Consider the following 22,019-nt stretch of genomic DNA (forward strand, 5'->3'; position numbering starts at 1 on the left):
TTGACCAATGACATTTATTGTCAACGCGAACAGAAAGGGTAAAGGATTGCACACAATGCCTGCCACGTGACATCTGCCGGGACGATACCATTTCCGTCGGCCCATATACATAAACTACTAGCTGAATTCAACTATTTCCAGTTTGCACTAATATAGCACGCTTTTTTGTTCGAAGCGAAAAATGAAACGGAGCGAAGATGTCACAAATTGTACTTAATCGATATTTTCGGTGGCACTGTCTGTAGTGTGCTACTGAACACGTTAAATTGACGCATAAAAGCTCTTACGCATTTACTGCTCAAGTGGTGTCGACCGTGACACCTTACATATATATACATTCGAAATGCAATCCAGCAGTCAATGAAGTTGGCCGATACACTTATACTTTCTTTATTTACTTTGACCAATCATTTACCAAAATGTCTAACACCGGACGTTAATGCAAAATGTATACTACGCAGACCAGCTCTTGGTTGTATAGAGACGATAGTTTGACGCTGATGAAGAAAACTTAATCTTGTTCACTACTGTTATCAAGTTGAGACCTCTTTCATGCCTGGAAAACTTGGAGGACGTGACAATTGATCAAATCCGCATTTTTTAAAAGACTAAGAAGCCGAAAACTATTTGTTATAATCCCAATCTAATACTGAAGTCCCCTGCTCCTCAGGAGCGCACGTAAAGTGTCTCCTCTGTTAGGTCAAACTGAAACACCCCAAGAGAAGAACAGATAAAATTTGAACAAAAGCGCGTCACAGCTGTATCTTACCGGGAAAAGCAGTGCGGCAAGAGACGGGCGCAATTAAAACAGCACTGTTCCTCGCAGATGGCGCGAAGGGCTAACTGATGATTTGCTCATAACTAATGATATCGTAGCGCGTAAAAATTGAGACACAGAAAAAAAGAAGGGGCAAAAGGGGAGCACAGGATGGAAAGGGCAAGAGCAGCGTTCACAAACTGAAGCCATTACAGTTACCACCAGACGTTAGCGCTCCTTTTTTGTCCTTTCTCTTGTCCTGTGTCACAGTTTTCAAGCGCTACGATATTATTAGTTATGATTCACCAACATGCCCAACAACATACCCTTGGAAGTGTGGCATCTTGGACTAGTTGGTGTGGCATGACGATAGTTATAGCACGAGAACAAAACGACCACACAGAGACAAGAAGGACACGAGCGCTCCTTCTTGTCTTTGTGTCGTCGTTTTGTTCTCGCGCCATAACTATCGTCATAAATACCCTTGATTCGCTCTTTTTTATACTTTAGGAAAGGAACAAATAATCACCACACAAGGCACGCGTATTCCAGACGATTTACCGTTTGCTCAGACCAGATCGCGCTGTTACGACCCTTATTTCTAATTTTGCTACTTCATCGTCATGGGGCACTCCAGCCGAATGTAATCGAATCATCACCCTTTAAACACTCCCGGCGCCCTCGGTTTCTATATTGCCTGAGCAGGGACCTGATGACAACATATATTTCAAGTTTCGCGCAACATCTTAAGTAAACACGAATGTGACGCCCAGTAATCGTGAAGCTTTAACTTTCTCCTATCAAAAACTGACCTCAAGTTGATGATATAGACGTTTTTATTAATTAGTCTTGTCAGAGAGTCTTAAGCAGAGGCAAAAAGAATTCTGGCTAGCAGGAAAGATCATCTTCCAGTACAACAGGTTCCTCAATGGTATACGTCCCTGAAATATATGTCTCCATATAGGAAAACAAATGGAGAGAGAATACACAGTGTGTTGATAGAACGTCAGAATGTTCGCAGGCTAGGCAGACACTTAGGGCTATAGAGTTTCCTATAGAATACACTAGTGGAAACTCTATAGTCTCTATGGGAGCTGCAACACACGGCGCTTCGGCCAGTATGGGCGTGATGGGTAGTACACAAATTGGTCTAATCTTCATTTTTTTTTCTGCCGCGTACGGTTTTGCGTAGACTGGAGTCACCTCGTCACGAGACGAGGTCTGAAGCAAATGTTCAGCAGTTGCACTTCACCACACTAACCTTTCAGGCTCACCCATTCAAATGGGGCCACGAAGTTCATAATGGGCAATTCTTTTATTAAAATCACAGCAAAACACCACAATAAACAAACCCACAAATGCGTTCGAAGCCCCGCAATTAAGCACAAAGAATAGGCAAATTTATGCACGACCAATCATTTCTATGGTGGTTGAACGATCGCAGGGACAGAGCCCTCTGCAGTTAATGTTAGTGAAACTTTATTATCAGGGCAGAGTATAATTTATTCACTCAGCGCATGGCGGGCAGTTCGACGGGAGCGTCTCAGGCAGCGCAATTGTCTCACCTTCGGCGGCTTTGCGGTGAAGCTTCCGAGGTCGTTGTGCAGCCCGAAGCGGTACTGGTGTGGCGCGTGCAGCGGCGACGCTGACGAGCCCGTCGAGCTGCTCCACTCGGGCGGCGGTTCTGGTTCCCGCGGCGGCGAGTCCGAGCCGGACATGGCCGCCCACGATGTCATGGAGGCATCACGCAGCAGCCGCCTGCGTAGCAAACAGGACACGCCACTATCAATCGATTAATCAATCAAAATTAATCAATACGAATTTTCTTTTCGCAGTTCCCAATACAGTGCATAGTAAATGCGTGAATAGGCGATCAGAAAAAAAAATCTGTGCTTGAGCTGCTTCAATATAGTTTCAGGTCACCCGTATAGTGGCAGTGACAGCACGAAACAAGTCAGCAAATTGAGCCATAGTACGTACAATGCTCTCCTCAAAATAATATTATAGACGATGCTGTTGTGAAAAAAAACAGGAAATTAAAAAGAGCTTATCAATAAACAGTATACATAAAGACATGTACGTAACACACTGCACACAAACAATAGTTTTTCAAACACATTTACATAAAGAGATCTAGTGAGTTATTCTTTGTAATTTGTAGAACCAATGATCACCGTGCGGCACTCCGTGCCAGCGGCTATCCCGTGGCCGAGAAGTACGGCCTGCGCATAGGAAGGGGAAATATGCGCCTCCCCGCCAAACAAGCCTGTGAGGGGGCAAAGTCTTCCTCGTAGTTTTATTCGGCCGACCCTGTTCCGTCAATATTTAAAACACGGGGAGACGATAACATCTCGACTCCCGGACAGCCATAGGGACCAAAGGCAAGTTATTGTGAGCACCAAGTAATCACTTCGTTTTTATTTTTTCATCCTTTATCAAGCGTGATGGTTTTTTTTTTTCCTTTACTATACCTTAACACATAAGTGCTTCCTGAGCGTATATCATGCAAAAGCAAAATTCAAACTAAAGCAAATTTTTCGTCGCATTAATCTTCAACTCCTTTGTGATATCTGCTCTCTTTCTTCGGTGAACGCGGCTGCAGTATCAGAACCTTACAGTTACCGTGTTTTTCAAGCTGTGAATAGCTTTTGGTGTACTAAAATAATTAAACTTTATGCTTCCTTCTTTTTTGTACACATTAAAATGGTGTTACAAAGCTTTATCATGTGGTTTTTGTGGTTTCCAGTTTTTTTGTTTATTTCTTTTTGTTTCAACATTTTTATATTACCAAAAATGTGACAGTGTTCTATTATTGTAGTGTTGCTATTGTATGTGCGGCCGGTCAATTCATATAAAGCTAGGTGACGTTATATGTACTAGCATCAGTTTTGTTTCTTTATATACTCTGCTGTACGCGCGCTTCTATATTTTCCTCTCTACGCAAAAAAAAAGGAAGGTATTTACTTGTGTGATGCTAGATATATAAGTTCTTGTTATCTGCTGTCTGTCAGCTCTGCCCTTAGAGCCCACTGTGGCTTCGGGAGGCCAACTTTGTATTGTATTGGAGCTGTCCCAAAATGTAAAAATAAGTACTGTTCTTAATATTATTAAATGTTTTCTTTAGGGGTCCATCACTGCTTCACTGACGTATTTTCGTCACGGATATGACGCGGTGAAATGAAATGGCAAAGGAAAAACTAGAAGAAAAGTTCTGTCGCCGGGACTCGTATACCCACGACCTATTCCTCCGCATCGCGTGGCACGAACCAACTCGGTTATAAAAGCATACGTTGTTAGTTTTCTAACGGCGAGCTGTTTGTATACACCATTAACCGCTGGCGGTATTAAGAGATTGGTGATTTCGTCGTGTCTTTGTTATCGCCGGCGAGATGGCACGAATGGTCCGGAGCCCGTGCTCTTAAGGTTGTCGCCCCACGCGTTGCGATGCGTGCGCGACTCAACAGGGTGTAGTACGTCTCTCGTAAGCCCTCGCTTATCTCATCATCGGGACTTTTTTGTGTGTCTCGAGGTTTCACCGAAAGTGTGAGTAGAGAGAGAGAGGGAGAAATTGAGAGGAAATGCACAGAGGCTATCCAAGCTTGGCTCGGTTGGCTACCCTCCACCTAAAGTGGGCGAAAGGGGAAATAATAGAGAGAGAGAAAAAAAGAAGAGTAAGAAAGAGATAGATAAATAGTCAGCTCGAGACTACACAGAACGGTATCGCGCTGTTGGTTCACGAGCGCTCACGGAGAACGCAAAGGCCACTTCGCTTGCAACAGTGGCCGCCGCGCTACATATATGAAAGGAGCGCCGCTCACACACAAATAACAATTGTAACAGTTGTTAGTTCCCGATAAGTCTTTTGTATACCTGTGCATTCGTTCTGTGCGTCCTTCTTTGTGTTTAAGCAGAGCGCTTCAAGTGTCGAGCTGTGACAGTTGTTAGTTCGCGCTCGTCCTGTGTATGTTATTTTCGTGCATTCTTACTATACTTGAGGAACGCGCTGGACGTTTCGAGCGGCTTGACGTTCTTCGCTTGACGTTACGATTTGTTGCTACACCATTGGTTCCTTCGACCTTAGGGCAAAACTATGTACAATGAACGCTCAACTACCTCTGTGAACTGGAGAGTCGGCGAAAGGCGGGCTAGTTGGTACGCATAACTTGAGATTTGACAAAACAGCGCCAAGACCGGAGCGAATAAGGTGACACGAAGAGGGGCGTTGGCTGCCAACTGAAATTTTCATTGACAAAACCAAGCATATATTCAAAAGAAGGAAAAACGATTGAGTTACAAGTTTAGCCACGTGTGTGACGTGAAATGTCTGATTTAATTTTCAAACAGATCAAGTGATGGAACGTTTAGACATCGATCGCCCCATTGGTGGAGGGCAAAGGCCTCGAATATCTCCCGCACATGCCTTTGTCGATAGTGTTTTAGGAGGGTGAAGTCAGACTCTTTCGCACCTTCTACCGATACCTATGACTGCGTAGTAAGTATAGACCATTCCATCGGGAGAGGAAAACCGGACTGGCAATCAGCGCTTTCCTCCATCCTTTGTGGCAACGGCGCGGAATGTACAGCTCGATGCTTGGATGAGTGACATCCTCGAACAATTTTAGCATGTTTAAATCGAACTGCAGAATTTTTTCCCATTTATTGCGATGTCAGCCAGCGAAAAGACAACTGGAAGCCACTGTATTATTTTTAGTTGTTCTAAGTAGTAACTAGAGAAAAAAAAAGGAAACTGCTATCTGGATAAGTTTGCGCCATGCATCATCAAACACGCAGCGTTTGCGGTTGATTCATGGTAGATTGTTTGTGTTACATGAAAAGTTCTATATCACCAAGTACCGTAATATACCCGGAATACCAAGTGTATTATTTGGCCAAATCACAGTCAGCTATTGTTAGAGCGACGACCAAATTGGTGAAGTACGACCCTGACTATTAAAGTGCAAAACATCTAAGCACCAATCAAGTGGTGCTTGGATATGTTCACCTGTGTTCTGTTCGTTTCGTTTTATTTTTATATTTTAGTATGATAGGTCTGGTCAAACAATTAGCATTGCAGATCGTCTCAACACGGTAATCAATGCAGTTGATGTGGCTATATTAGCGCGGACAAGAAACCCCCACTTTGAAGCTGGGTAACCGGCATGACACATTTATTTTTCGCGGCACGCCGGCCTTATTCACTGCATTTTACTTCAAAATGAAGTAGCGGAACCTTTGACTAGAGTGTACAACTTCCGAAAGACGGCGGGATAGAAAGTGCACGATGTGCGGTATGAAAGCTGATTAGTGAAAAAGGGGGAGTTCTAGAATAACTACCCCAGGAAGACAATTTTTTGCGTCATCAAGAACCGTTTCTGACAAGTCACGCGATAATTAACACATAGTTGATTCTGTTCAAAGAGCAAACCAATATAGATCACGTTGTTTCCGTTACCTATTGTTTCTACAACTGTATATTTTGCTGGTTAGCTTTGCGAATGTCCGCCAAGATTTCGCAAAAGACGGGCAACTGGTATACAAAAATATTAAAAAAATAAACACAAATATGTTTTTTTCTGACCATAGGCTCGAGTAAAGTCGTGCTTGGTGCCTGATCGGCCCAAGAAACTGTCTTCACTATACCGCTACCGCAATAAAATCAAACGCCACGACTCTAAAAAAGAAAATGAAAAAGAAGCGGGATGACATGTAAACATCAACATCACTTTTTGTGTGCTAGCCCTTCCCAGTAAACAGCTGTGATTTCGTTCGCGCCTAGCTGAAAATAAACGACCGAGAAACAAGGTGTAATAAAGAGTCGAGCAAGAGATAGACAACTGCTTGTGAGCAACAAACAAATGCCGTCATCGCCCAGAAATCGCAACTGCGTGCTCACACACGATGAAACGTACGGGTGGTAGTCGCATGCGACAGCACCAACTAACCAATAATGCAAAAACAAGCTTGAATATTGCAATACGGGAACAAATTCATTGTATCCTCACAGGGTACGAGCACTTGCTTGCTCTGCTGGAACGGGTCGAAATATTTTTACATTTTTCCTGAAGAAAGAGTGCCGAAAACATAGTACACCGACCACTAGTGACACATGCGTGCCATCTCATATTATGATATTTGACCCCGAACGGATCAGAACGTTTCAGGACGTCTCACAGACTCATTTCCTATCTATACTGCATCATTTGAGACGAAATTCAGCGTTCCAGAACGAAAAAAAGAAACAGAAGAGGAGTGCAACTGCAACCGTACGAATAACGTCCATAAAAACGCAGAGCTTCGCACGCTCCAGTTGGTTGCCATACAAGGGACGGCGCCGCCCGCTAGGCAATATGGCGGCGCCCACGATAAAAAGTGTGTGTATATTATATACTTTAAAAGCGTAAAGGCCCCATTTCTGAAATCCTTGTCTCCCCACAATATACTGCCACCTGGAGACAAAGCGGGCGAGAAAAAAGGAAGAAGCGCCCTGTAAGAGCCCCTCTTGCGACGAGAACAGCAACCCGGGAAGGCGGAGCAAACATTCGCGTACTAACTACTTCAATGTATACCATGGCGTCTTGTCACACAAGGAAAGACGAGCTCATATCATTCGATGACCCCGAATATTTGGTTTCTCAGAGCTGGAGTTAAAGGGCCCTTTCGACGCGCAATGACGTAAATGTCCCCGTATGTCTAATTTCTGTCGTGGACTGTATCAAAGCCACCCTCATAAACGCAAGGAGGAGCTCTACGGGAGAGCACCAATTGGCTTCTTCGTTGTCCGCGTTCGCGATGTGAAATGGGACTGTAACTTTTTCAGCTACATCTGGCAAAACGGCTTCGTTACTTAACGCATTTAATACGAACTCGGCCAATACTACTTCGAGTGCTTTGTAGAGCACATTTATTTCGCGAGATCGTTTTGAAAGATTTGACTTGAGCCTCTCTGCAGTTTCAAGCTGCTGAAATGGAAGCAAACTGCAGTCGACACCGGTAAATCTCCAACACATCATATGCGCACAGTCGAGGGCGTCGTGTTCAATCGCGTGGTAAGGAAAAATAAATACAGAATAAGAAAATACAGTGACTGCGAAATCCCCCTTCTCCTCCTGGGCACTTCAGCGAGGCTTACGCGCTCTTTCGCGCCCAACGATTCGTGTTCAAAGCTTCTATGGCAAACAACTTAGGCAAACAGGATTCGTCTCGGACAGACTTCATCGTTTCGACACGGCTTCCCTCGCAATTTCAACGAGAGCTCTTCACGCTCTCTTCTTCGTTAAAAAAATACAGAAGCCTGAAGGTAACATAAAGGACTCTTTTCCGAATGTTTTTAACATTGTAGCTGTTATTCTGTTCTATTGTGCAATGAAACGAAAAAGAAAAAAAATCATTCAGGGCCACGAATCTTATTAACAGTCAATTAAGGACCTGGCTGTTCTTTTTAAAAGGAGATGTGAATGGCATAAAACGAGGGAAGTAAAAATATTAGAAACCCGGTCCGATAGCGGAACACCCGTTGTTTTGTGTGTGTATTTTTTTACATTGCGTGCTTCTGATTTGCTTCCTTTATAAGTCCTATGCAATCACTTCTTCGGCGTTTTCAAAGCCAAGGAAGTTGTTTTCCATAAAACCCTATTTGCAAGGACTTTTGAGCCAAACTAGAAAATGTTCAGCTAAGGGTGCGTCTTAATGAGAGGCGACACTCTCTCAGGCACTGGTAAATAATAAAAAAGAAAAAGTGAAAAGCGCTGCGAAGCCCTTTCATGAACAAATGCTTTGCTAGCTTTTTTTGTCATTTCTTAGGAGTGAAAACTGAGCAAAGTACCCGCTGACACAAGCTTATCTCAACAGAAAACAAGAATCCCGCCAATCTCCTCCATCCTATTTGTTTTATAACATTGAAAAAAAAAAAATGCACCAGCTTCAATAGGTGTATATATTCTGGAATATGGAGAAGGCTGCCCGCTCTTAAATAATATATATTACTCCTTCAGAGCTTTAAAAAAAGTTTGTGTGGTGATCTTACGCATACCAATGGGCTTACGATTCTTCGTGAATTGCTGGCATTTTCTTCATAGCAGCTATTAAGTAACAAGAACATCAAAATGACTTACGGTTATGGCACGGTGACATCGAAGGATGATTGATTTGATTTGTGGGGTTTAACATCCCAAAACCACCATATGATTATGAGAGACGCCGTAGTGGAAGGCTCCGAGAATTTCGACCACCTGGGGTTCTTTAACGTGCCCCCAAATCTGAGCACACGGGCCTAAAACATTTCCGCCTCCATCGGAAATGCAGCCGCCGCAGCCGGGATTCTATCCCGCGACGTGCGGATCAGCAGCCGAGTACCTTAGCCGCTTGAACACCACGGCGGGGCCATACAAACAAGAAAACAACAAAGTATGGCTGCGGAAAGAGTATTAAATACGACCAGCAGTGTACTAGACATGACCAAAGGACACAATGTCAACGCTTTCTGCCTAATAATGACTTTACGCAGTGCTTTCGTGAGGCCGTCTATCTTTCATGTGTTCTATATTTAACATCTCGTATTTTTATGTGAACGCATGCTGTTCTTTACGCACGTAATTTACCCGTTTACTCTAGAAAGAGTACTGAGGGACGACTTTCGTACGGACCTGCAGGACGCGGGACCGAATCCCGGCTGTGGCAGCTGCATTTCTGATGGAGGCGGAAATGTTGTAGGCCCGTATGCTCAGATTTGGGTGCACGCTAAAGAACCCCAGGTGGTCTAAATTTCCGGAGCCCTCCACTACGGCGCCTCTCAATCATATGGTAGTTTTGAGACGTTAAACCCCACATATCAATCAACCAAATCAACAATCATTAGTTTTGGGACGTTAAATACGATATATCAATCAACGACTGTCGTAAAAGAACACAGCATCGCGAGTGTTTCCAATGACACTACGACCCTTGTAGTTTTTTTGTTTGTTGTTGTCCGCTTTCTTTTTACGGTACGGTGGTGTTTACCCACTCTTGTCATTCTCTTCTTCGCCGTGGGAACAGTGCTTTATTGTTATTTATTTTTATGCCCTGAGAAAACGCGATTGTTTGGAGCAACAGAACCTTCATCCCAGGCTAATACAGTGCGCTTTGATTGCGTATATTTTAATCGCGACCGATACAGTGCGCTTTGACTGTGCGTATTTTAGAGATTGTTACGACATTCTTTCACAACTACTTATTTTTAATTTCTCGCTTACTCTTCCTCGTCATTTTTTCCCCTACATTCTTGAGTAGCGGAAGTTTATTTTCGATCATTCGCAAGGTCCGTTTCGCGTTCCCGCCTGTGAATATCAGCAGAGTCAGTGATCCGCCTTTCACGATCCTCCAAATCACCTTGAATAGCAACAGCGCGAAGTGAGAATCAATGAAACAGTCTTGACAGAAACAACACGCTCTTATATATATATATATATACTGTGGCGGTATCTCCGCATACATTCTTTGCGCTCGTGAAGGAGGGGCGGATGGAGAGATGGCGCAGCGGGACAGGGCGGCGGGTGTAACAAGGTCGCGAGGCCTGCGCTTTAGTGACAGAGTCCAAGCCACCGGCGCGCTCCTTCCGCATTCCAGTTGGCCACGCTGTGGTCAGCACGCAGGACGCCGACGCGGGAAGTGCGGTGCCTGAGCGAGTCAATGCGACCTGATCGGCATCGTCGGGGCAAAGAAGAAAAAGACGGACCTCGACAGGCGCGCGCATACTATGACGCCAATAGTGCATCAGCGCACACAGCAGACGTGCCTCCCCCTTGGTGGCCGTTCGCGGACCGCGAGATTATGGCGCATAGTAAATGACCCGGCGCTGTGCTGTGTGCGCGTGTGGCGATCCCATATCTCCTCGTGTGTCGCCCTCGGTCACCCCGTCTAGGCGACCGAGTCGTAAGCCCGGGTCGGGGTCGCCGACACGCTGCTTCCTTTCGCGCTGCCGATCGGATTAGCAACCGCAAGACTTGCAGGCGGCAAGACTCGTCACTTCGTTTAGAGGTGACGGGAAGGACTACGTTTGGACGTATAACCCGACTTGCACTTTCCGTAGACGACTCCCAGCTGCCTATAGCCTGTTTCTTCAACCGTGTGTTCATTCGCGCATTTGAATAAAACGTTAAAGACAAACGGAAACAACAACAAAAAAAAAGCGAGATAGACCTGCAAGCTACCATTTCTCGGAGAAGAAACTTCAATTACATTACTGTTGATAAATTTGATACAACGTCTCAGTTAAAGATGGCGTTATATTGCGGCTGTTTATATATATATATATATATATATATATATATATATATATATATATATATATATATATATATATATATATATATATGATTCACTCCGACGAAGGCAGGCCCACCTGCCGAAACGTTAGTAAAATTAGTGTTTTTTCGCACGTTTGTCGACCTCTTTTTTCTACCGTATATATATATATATATATATATATATATATATATATATATATATATATATATATATGTGTGTGTGTGTGTGTGTGTGTGTGTGTGTGTGTGTGTGTGTGTGTGTGTGTGTGTGTGTGTGTGTGTGTGTGTGTGTGTGTGTGTGTGTGTGTGTGTGTATTTAGAGAGACGTTGGCGGCTACGTGCGACGCGAGCTACCGCCGATGTGATAAACAGCGACGCTCTCAAGCGGTGATCAGATTAATACCTTTGATCCAATTCAACAACCTTCATCATTAGACCATAATAAGCAATTATCCAAATGAGCACATCTAACCTTCAACGTGATGACCATTCTAGCATTCGAAAAATGCGACGGTAATTGAGAAGATCTACAATCCTATTCACGAAAGGCTAAGCAGTCCATTCACTGAGGCGAAAGACTATACAATGACGCACTCCTCTTAATGAAGGATAAATAGTCGGGCTAGTTGGCACGTACTCGTCGCGAAAGGAGGTACGGCATTCATACACAGACACAAGGCATTGTTTGATTTGTGGGGTTTAACGCCCCCAAACCACCATATGATCATAAGAGACGCCATAATAGAGGGCTCGGGAAGTTTCGACCACCTGGGGTTCTTTGTAGTGCACCCAAATCTGAGCACACGGGCCGACAACATTTCCGCTTCCATCGAAAATGCAGCCGCCGCAGCCGGGATTCGATCCCGCGACCTGCGGGTCAGCAGCCGAGTACCTTAGCCACTAAACCAACGCGGCGGGGCCCGACACAAGAAAATAGAAGAAAGAAAAATTGGCAGATTCCACGTACAGTGGGACTCGATGATATGCGAAGCACGAATGAGGAAGGTACATAAGTTACTTTGAATTCAGCACACTGTTACGAGGTGGAACACCGCAAACAAAAGTCGTACACCGCAAACACAAATCGAAATGTTATGCACAATCAGGTACTAAGATAAGATGCAAGTATGTTGTTTATAGTCGCGTAACGACGGCACCAAAACATTTGCCACACCGGCACCAGCTGTAGTAGGCATGTAAATTATGCCGTACATGACTTCTATCTCATGATTATCGTGTTTGCACCTGGCATTTGTGTTCGTCGTCCATTCACGTAACGTAATTACCGAATTTGGTATATGTGAAGGTAGCGAAGTAGCCGCGAGCACGCTATGAGCATAGCATGCGGCCCTAATTTACATGACACGCATGTCATGATTGTCATGTTTCAACGCGACATTTACATTCGTCGTCTATTCACGTCACGTAATACCAAATTCTGTATATGCGAAGCTAAGGGAACGACCACAAGAGCACCACGAACGTGTGGCGTGTAATCATGACTTACATGACATGTCATGATTTCCACGTTAGGGCTCGTCACTTATGTTTGCCATGCAGACATGTCATACCATACTAGTTTTGCAATTTGTCATGTGAACGAAACTGCCGCAAGAGCAGCAAAACCATGACATATAAATCATGACATTCATGACATACGTGTCATGATTTCCGTGTTTTGACTAGTCACTTAAGTTCGTGATACAGTGATGTTATGTCCATCCATTTGTGGTATAGATCCCATAATCTAAACGGCCGGGACAGCTAAATGTCGTAGGCGGACGAACAGACACACAGACAGACAGACAGACAGACAGACAGACAGACAGACAGACAGACAGACAGACAGACAGACAGACAGACAGCTGGATAGACAGCTAGATAGATAGATAGATAGATAGATAGATAGATAGATAGATAGATAGATAGATAGATAGATAGATAGATAGATAGATAGATAGATAGATAGATAGATAGATAGATAGATAGATAATAAAGTTGCCGAAGTTCGCTAAAAGTGCTTCGCATTTACAAAAAAAAAGGCATTGTCTCTCTTGCGTCGGTTTCTGCACACGTCACTTTCTTTTATGATGAATGCCTTCATGAGTTCCCATCAAAAGGTGTCGAACTAGTTCACGGTGGCATGGGTGTTTACCATTTTCCTACGCGGTATCGTTGCAGCGTATACGGCTCTTCTTTCGTAAACTTTTTTTGAGAATCGATAGTGACTCCTCCAGTAGAGTTTCGGCGAAGTGACCTCCGGAGCGTGACCATTCACTCCAAGACAATTTTTTCGCTAATCTGATTGGGGCCAAGCGCAGGGTTACGTCTCTAAGCAGAATCTAGCCGATGGTGTTAAAGAATTCTATTTTGCTATACAAGACGTAGGGAGTTTTTTTTTTTTTTTTGTAACCCGTATATATGAGATAAATGTGTTCTGGCACATAGTTCAATATTTATTTCCGTAGCCCAAGATCTCGCGGTTGTGAACACGGCTTGCTCAAACCTTCCATAAAGGCTCGTTGTTGCCCTTTTGCAGGCCGGTGTACTAGCCCGAATGAATCGACTGCCAAAGTCGGTGCCATGCATAGAGGATCCAAGTCATGGGTACTTTCCAAGCGGTGCACTAGGGGCCGCATTTGCATGGGCGAAATTAGCCTCCGTGGCGGTTCGGGCCGCGAGGTCGATGGGGCGGAGAGAACACGTCTGCTCGCGCGGGTCGATATCGGTGCGGAGGGTGGGGGTATCACTGATATCGCAACACCGTAGCGGCAACAGCGCGGAGCCCGCCGCCTTGTCACAACCGCCGGTGAACGTCAGCCAGACACAGCGGCGCGCGCGGATCCATAAATGTGCGCACGTGGGGCGAGTGCGCCGAAGCCGCCAAGCTGTTTACGGCCTGCCAGCGTCCGCGCCACGCTCGGTCGCAGTGGAAAGGAGGGCGCTTCACACTTTTCTAGTTAAAAGACGCCTCGCCCAATCAGCGTCGTCCCCGTATGTGCAAGACGACGCAAATCCGTATGCAGGACACCGGATAAACTTGTCACGCACCGGCAACGAACTCGTTCTAATTTCTGAGCTGCGAGGTCTAAGCACGTCTCTTTTCTATCTAAGCACCCAGACATTTTTTTTTTTGTGCGCGCACATACCCACTCATTTCTCGCGAAACACATGGAATCTAGCTTCCTTTAATTATTCACCGTAATATGTACGTTTTTCAGGTCACCAATACCCCGTCTGATGGCTGTGCGAAGAATGTACTTCGTGCTGCTTGCAAGCAGTTCTTTTTACAGCGAAAGCTATTTTGAGATCACGACTCGGTTCAGGTGCGCGCCGTAGTTGTCCACCGCCGTAGCCGCTGGCAGTGGGGTCTGTAGCCACTTACGCGTGAAATAATAAATAAAATACACTAAGGAAACAGCGAGATTCCAACCCGGGTTCCCTGTGTAAGAGCCCAGCAATCTATACCACAGAGCCACGCCGGCGCTTAAAACTCCTTCACAAACTGGCCTCAGGCAGGCTTAGTGTCGTGAAAAGAATCGTGTTAATATGACTAAAAATAGTTATAGACCATGAAAGGAACAACCAGGTGTCAGAAAATGCGAATCGCGCAACGAGTGGGTCGTCAAATGCTGCGACCCTTTACAAAAGCTTGCCCTTGTTCAACCATTAACTGGGGCGCATACCCACTGTAGGGGGTTGTGAAGATTACAAAAATCTTCCAACATAATTCTTCATTGTAGTGAGGCGCAGCGCACAAAAAAATTGCCCCAAGTTTTTTGCAAGGGCAAGTGCTACCACGCTTCTGCAAAGAATGACGAAGGATGGCATGCTGAATGCCTGCCTACTACATAATGATTTGTGGCGTAGTGGTTACCCTGCAGCGTGTGCTTGCAGCAGTGACCCAAAGAGTCTTAAAAAAGGCTCTGAAAGGCCGCTTTTTCAGCTTTCGTTGTGACAGTATTGTTTTTGACCTGTCTTTTTTTGAACCAAACTTGAAAAAAAAAACAGATGGTAGAAACACGGAGTCAGACGTGTGTTTAGGTTGGTGTCATTATTTTCGGCGAGTTTGCACCGCGTGCCGTCAGCCTTCGACTCACTTTCACGCTTAATTTTTTTCTATTTTATGTATATTTGTATCTTGTAATGCCTACATTCTAATGTATAACTGATTTCATTTCTGAGTGATGGCAATATAAATCTAACGTACCCTATCAAGGTGGAATTATTTATGTCCTCTTTGGGGCACCAGGGTAACCAGTAGATGAAATCAGCTGCGAGCGTAACGCGTTATTTAAATGTCTACAGCACAACCATGGAACGGCAAGAACAAAATTCATGTATAAAGAGTCGAGTTTCCGTAACAAAAAAAAAAACATAGTCTCAAAGCAAGAGTCCGCTATAGTAACGCGGTCATAAAGCCCAGCAATAATACTTTGTGCGAATAACGCCACAGTATCGAGTAGGGCACGACGGAAACGAAGCAAAACGTGGCTGGCTGCAGAAAGCGTTGAGCACCACGTGATCCCGAGAGTAAAATCGAAAGCGTCCACGGGCGTAATTGCTTCAAAAAACCGAAGAACACGCGTTGTCATGTGGCCTACTTCGTTTATAGCAGACAGCGCGAGGAGCAGGAGTGGTTGGTTCTCAATGCTACAGCATGACGCACCGCACGTAGAAAAGAAAAAAAAAGCAGGTGGTTCTGATAGCTCGTTTCGTGCTAGGCGTTTGCACACGCCAATATAGTGAGCCGTTCACGCTGCTCATGGAGAGAGAGAAGACTTAATGAGCCATTACATTTAATGCAGCAGCTTCGCCAGCGACAGCCGAAATGATGTGTGCGAGGCCCGGGAATTAAGAAAGCTCCCGTTCCCTATAGGAGCTTGGGGAGAAGGAAGCCCGTAGAAAGAACGATACCGGTGGCCTCTATGCATTGCTCCGCCTTTAGCCGGCCACAATACTTTTCGGTGATGGACCCTAGGCGTGCCCTCGCAGTCGGACACGCGTTCTGACCGGCCCGCCTGAACAACTGGATGGTTTTTACGGAAGCAGCGAGAGAAAACGCATCGCCGTGGCACGCGCGCTCAGGAAAATGTCGAGCAGCGCGGAAGCGGTTTCTGCCCAGCAACGGCCGCTGTCTCCGGTTACGACCGAAAAACATTCTTAGCGAGGTGCATTAAAAACGTCTTGAGGATAGAGAATAAAAAAGAAAAACTCCGCGATTGCACATATATAGAAGGCGATGGGACCGTCGCTGATACAGTATCGCTAGGCAGCCTTTGCCGCGCAAAAACGAATAGCTGCACGAATATCTAGAATACATGGCATGCAACACTGGTGGACGCTCGAACTTGAGCTGAAATGTATCGCTGCGTTCTACGACTGTGAAGGCGAGCATCAAAAAACTTCGCACTGAGCTTGCGAACTCTCTCATAGGCCTGTTTGTTCACACAACCTGCTTGCATACTCCTCTAGAACTGGAGAGATGTACTTACGAAAAGAAAAGCAACATGCTTTTATTGCGCGAAAGGGGAAAGAACGTGCCGGTTGGTACAGAATGAAAATGCCACAATAAGGAGACATGCGGACCTTTTGTGAGCATCTGGGTGGCGTTCACACGTCTTCCGTCAAATGGTCATGCATCCACTTGGCATTACTAACTTTGTGACGGCAGTTTAAAGAAATTTATTTCAGCCTTGCGATGGTCCTTTACACCTTTCTAACTAGACAACAATGATCTAAGCTTTTCTTTCTCACTGCAACATCTTAGCGCAGTGGGCCGATATACGACTAACGTGCATTTTCAATTATGATTAAATTATGATTCAAATTTTCAAATATGAACGTAATCCAACTAGCCCAACTTTCCATCTTGCTGCGACTAACGTGTGCTTCCTAATTCAAGGTGTCGCAGGTGAGTCACAGCTTTATAATTAAAACACTCCAATCAGCAATGGAATAGTATGGCTGTAATAGAAGTATATTATATGCAGATGGCATTGTTTGTCGGGCTCAGGGTGGCGCTGCGCTCAACGAATTTGTCATCAACCAACCTTGAACAGCGAAAATCTAAAAACTATAAAGAAGTAGAATTGCGTGGAAGGAATTGTTGGATCATGTGATGTGGTCCACTGTACTGCTATATTACGCGCCGAACGTAAATTTTCTGTTGTTGGCGAACAGAGCTTCATTTCTTGGGATTATCTTAACTTAATAATCTTAACTTGGGATAATCTTAACTTCCTCTCTGAATATGAATATTCAATTGTACGTCGCACCCATAATTCGATCCCTGCAATAACGTTGGATCGTCATACGACCTAATGGGGAAGAGTTGAAAAAAACAGAGAAGAAAATAAACCTGTGAACGAAACTAAATATATAGAGTATTTGAAAAGTATTTCTGCACAACTATAATCGTCCTCTGGCTTGGTCGTGTCTTCTTTCTTGCACACCCGACTCTCATCACTTTCTTATTTAAATGTTATGCCACTCTCTTAGCAGGCACGCCGTTCGTGAACGACAGTTCCGGCAACAAGGTGATAACGCAAGAAAAGTACGCGAGCTAGATGGCGACTATAGTTGTATAGCAGATAAACTCCACTAATAGCCGTTTTTTTTTCAAACAAAAAAGAGTTTTATACGAGAACCACCAAGGCGTTACTGATGCATTTTCATCAAAGAAATACGTTAGTAAAATACAGATGACATGACAAAGAAAAACTGGGGGAAAAAACACAACCTCTGAGTCCACGACAATATGTACCAGGCTCACGAACCATGCATTGCACCACCGGCGCCCGTGAACGAGTACTTACAAACGTGCCTTTATATATCACACAGTTTCGTCCTTTCAGAGTGACCTTGGTTGGTGGTGAAAGGGGGGCGGGGTGGAAGAGGTGCTGTCATATGGGATCAGTGAAGCGAAGTGCATGCAGCATGACGTTAACGAGCGCCGACAGCGAGCTCGGCCATATAGTTTCAGCTTTCGTTGCGGCGAGAGAGACGCTATAGCGAGTGCAACGCGTTCCCCCATTCACGACTCAAGCTACGAGTGCTGCCTCCCGCGTCCTAAAAGCGCTGTGCGGTATTATATCCATGGACATATGGCTTCCCTTGTCACTGGACGTCTCGGCGTTTCTCTCGCCAAATGGCGACATTTTGAATGAGTGAATATCCACTACTACTGTTATGTGCTTTTTGATGTAATATTGGCGCCCGATTCACCATATGCTCTGTCAAGATGTAACTGCTTCAAATACCACTAAATTGTGATGGCGTTAGTTGCCGGGACAGAGATGGGCCGCTGAACGTCAACGTGGCCACATCAACGCCAAACGGTGCGAAACCTGCACTGTGCCGATAGGACGATGGGCATTGGTGTGCTCCGTCCAGCAGCCGAGCTGTGAGCGGAGCCATGTCAGTGTGCTTCGCAATGTCGCGTATAAATTGCACTGTCGCAAACTGTGCCAATAACTATAGGAACGGTGTCCCTTGAGCAAAGGTTTGTCTTTTTTGCCCAGACTCTGCTTCAGAAACTGGCGGAAACGCTGGATTAGTGTATGCCGCATAAATATGATCTTGCGCGGGTACGTTTATGAAGTGCATGGTTCGTTCTGAATTTACTCTCTACGCAAGTTACCTGATAGTTGAAAGTGCTGAAGGAACCAAATAGCAACCGTCAAAGTGCATGTTCTCGAGATTGGAGTGAACAATTCGTTGGCGGAAAGCCATCGAGAGATCCAGCCATTCTCCTTCGTACGCTGCTGCTGTGTTTCTACCGTAGCGCAGTTTGTGTAGCAGCCCAGTTTGCAGACCACGCAGTTCGTAAATAGTACCAGTGAGGAAGAAGTCCCTCATGCCAGGCAAAATTCGTCCTGGGCCACAAGAATTTCAAAATGTATTCCCTTTGTACTAATGTTGACAGTACAGTACGCGCTAGCGAAGCCACGCCACGCCGTTCCATTGCGCTATACGTGACAGCTGACATATCGTATACATGCAAATCTGGCACGTGACAAAGTTACTGTAAGGCTAATACAACCCGAGCAACGTCTATAAACGGAGCTGAACTACTGCACAGAAAATCTTCGCGTGACTGCCAGGCATTACTAAATGCAACAAGTGCAGTTCGGCCACCATACGTTTTATACCCCTGTCACACGGCACGTGTAATGTCATTCGCAGCAAACGACTTTCAAACGAATGTCATTGCTATCTTGCATTTCGGGTGTACACGAATAAGTAAAATAACATTCGCAAATTGATGTCAAGGGTTCTGTTCGACCAAACTTCTTTGGTCCGGAAAATACACACACACAGTCGTAGAAAAACCACCGAGGTTTTACAAGCGACTAAGAGTAGCTTTAATCCGCTCATCGATGAGGCCCCCCTTGCCAGTGTGGTAGACGCAGCATGCAGGCGGTGTAGGCCACACGACTGCTGGCAGTGTGGAGTTCATGTCAGGGAAACCATGCAAGCTGTTTTGATTGCCTCGGCACCACGCAACGCAAGCTGCACACCGACGGTGGCCAGCTCAGAAGGCGGTGCGTCGCGCCAGCGTTCGGGACAGTTCCTTACGCTCGCTGCTCCCGTTCTGCGAATGCATGCCGCTACTGGAATTGCGAGGCTATAGCATGGTGAAGTTTGTTTCTCCGGCTGTATTGCGTCAGGGTATATTGCGTCGAATGTTCTTCGCAAGAGAAATTGCCCAAACATTTCGTCAGAAAGATATTTGTCTTGATACGTCGTCATTCCCAAGGCTCGTAGAAGCATCGTAGAGGCGAAGACAAACGCCGTGCATTTGCATTTAACATCCTGCTTGATGAACGTTCCTTGAACACAGCGCAATGTACAGAATGCGCAAAATTTTGAGGACGATCGAACTTAGATTTTAGAGTAGAACCCGATGGCCGCATGCGCGTCGCCCTCACAATCGATAGACTCAACCATGCCGCAAGGAAAGGAACATCTGCGCAAGTAACATCGCACGTCTAAAACTACAGTGCCTTCTGCAAGTACAGCCGCAGCCACGTCTGTGTAGAGCATGCGAACTGACGGTTTTTGCTCTGTGGAGCGACAGCTTCAAGCCCTTCTGGGTTCTGAGGTGGTCAGCCTGACTACTAAGGCCACGCATGCTGCCGACACATCACGTCAGAGCCCGAAATTGCCTCAAGCCGTCCCTTCGCAGAGCAAGAACTAGCTGCCTCACGCGCTCTACACAGAAGTGGCCGCAGCTGTACAGCTGAGAAATGCTCACAACGTCATGATGACGCTCACCTTTTCCGAATCAGCGAAGTACTCACGTGTGCATAACCTACACAGCTGTTCACTTTGTTGATGCATTTGCTGCTGCTGATGAGATATGTCTGAGTGCTTAGATATGCGCGGGCCTTTGAACCCTTCTTTCATTGTGCACATCACATGTCTTGACGCCTGGCTTGATGCTGCACTTCTGACACACAGCGTTCCATTATTTTTATTCAATTTATTTAAGGCAACATTGTGACAAGTTGCCTGGGGTGACACAACCTAACAGAACAGAAAGACAACCCAGGCGTGTTGTCGTTTCCTTCTCTTGTCCTAGTTCCCCACTACGCTCCCCGTTTGTACAAAGCGCACGAAACATGAAATAAGACCACGTGACTGCGCGCGTGCGCTACCATATTGCAGCGCTCTCAACCACACTTCGAGCGAAACAACCGTGCGTGCAGACCATCGGTAAATCGCTTAACAAGGGTGATTGCACTTTCTTGCAGGCTGCCGCCGTCAAAATATGAGAAGAGAACCGAGAAGCCGATGCCAAGAGTTGCAGCCGCTCATTTCTCCACAGTTCACGCGGATGGTTCTTTCGCCCGTCGCGAAGCCAATAAAAAAAAGAGAAGAGAGTGAGTGGTGAGGCTGGTCACGTGATGCAGTCTGTGGCTTCGATACATGAGAGAAAGCAGAAAAGGAAGGTTACTCGATTGATATGTGTGGTTTAACGTCCCAAAACCACCATATGAGAGGCGCCGTAGTCGAGGGCTCCGGAAATTTTGTCCACCTGCGCTTCTTTAACGCGCACCCAAATTTGAGCACACGGGCCTACGCCATTTCCGCTTCCATTGAAAATGCAGCCGCCGCAGCCGGGATTTGATCCCGCGATCTGCGGATCAGCAGCCGAGCACCTTAGCCACTAGACCACGGCGACGGGACAAGGAAGGTTACTCGCTTATGCTCCTCGCGGCATGGTAAGAGAGCAGTTAGAATTAATTCAACTCCTCCTATAATAATCCGGTGCTTAAGGAAGCTGCGGTGAAACGTTCGCTGGACGCACCTTGCAGCTTGCACTGTAACATTGTTATGGTGCCTTGTGAGTCGGCACTTCAATTTTTTTACTTATAGCTCATCCCAGGGTTAGTTCAGAGCAACCCCACTTTCTTTTTATTGGAACGTGTTCTAAACAACCAACCATCCGGTCAAAGAAAAAAGAGGCAGAAGGTTTATCAGATAAGTGAGTTTCGACATTCTTCAGAATATAGAATGCTAGTATAAGCTGTATATTTCCGCAAGCAGATGCAACGTGATTAAAAATCCGCAAGAGAAAGAAGATGGTGGAACCAAAAAAAAAGTGCCAGGAATAAAAAAAGTTATTTTACTAAAAGTGTAAGGCTTAGTGACGTTGGATGAAGATAACTAGACAATATTGCTTTGGTCTCTATCCCGGAATGATTTTCACAGTAAATGTAATGTTTAGTGCTTCGAAGAACTGATTGATTGATTGATTGATTGATTGATTGATTGATTGATTGATTGATTGATATGTAGAGTTCAATGTCCCAAAACCACCATATTATTATGAGAGACGCCGTAGTCCACTGGAGGGATCCGGAAATTCCGACCACCTAAGGCTCTTTAACGTGCACCCAAATCTGAACCCACGGGCCCACAGCCTTTTAGCCTCCATCAGTGCTTCGATGCCCTAATCATAAAAGGGAGTA

At 45.4% G+C, this 22,019-nt stretch overlaps 2 protein-coding genes across 6 annotated transcripts in view; one reads left to right on the plus strand and one right to left on the minus strand.

Annotated features, from left to right (window-relative positions):
• Nucleotides 1–22,019, minus strand: part of LOC119175883 (uncharacterized) — a 766,025-nt gene that overhangs the window by 468,399 nt on the left and 275,607 nt on the right. For both annotated transcript variants that reach the window (XM_075876430.1, XM_075876431.1), the window contains one exon: nt 2,323–2,515. In XM_075876430.1, coding sequence (XP_075732545.1) covers nt 2,323–2,493 — 171 coding nt within the window. In that variant the 5' untranslated portion in view covers nt 2,494–2,515. The remainder of the gene's footprint in view (nt 1–2,322; nt 2,516–22,019) is intronic.
• Nucleotides 1–22,019, plus strand: part of cN-IIIB (cytosolic 5'-nucleotidase IIIB) — a 513,152-nt gene that overhangs the window by 54,401 nt on the left and 436,732 nt on the right. The window lies entirely within an intron of this gene.

This window comes from Rhipicephalus microplus, chromosome X, assembly GCF_043290135.1.
Source record: "Rhipicephalus microplus isolate Deutch F79 chromosome X, USDA_Rmic, whole genome shotgun sequence".
NCBI lineage: Eukaryota > Metazoa > Arthropoda > Arachnida > Ixodida > Ixodidae > Rhipicephalus > Rhipicephalus microplus.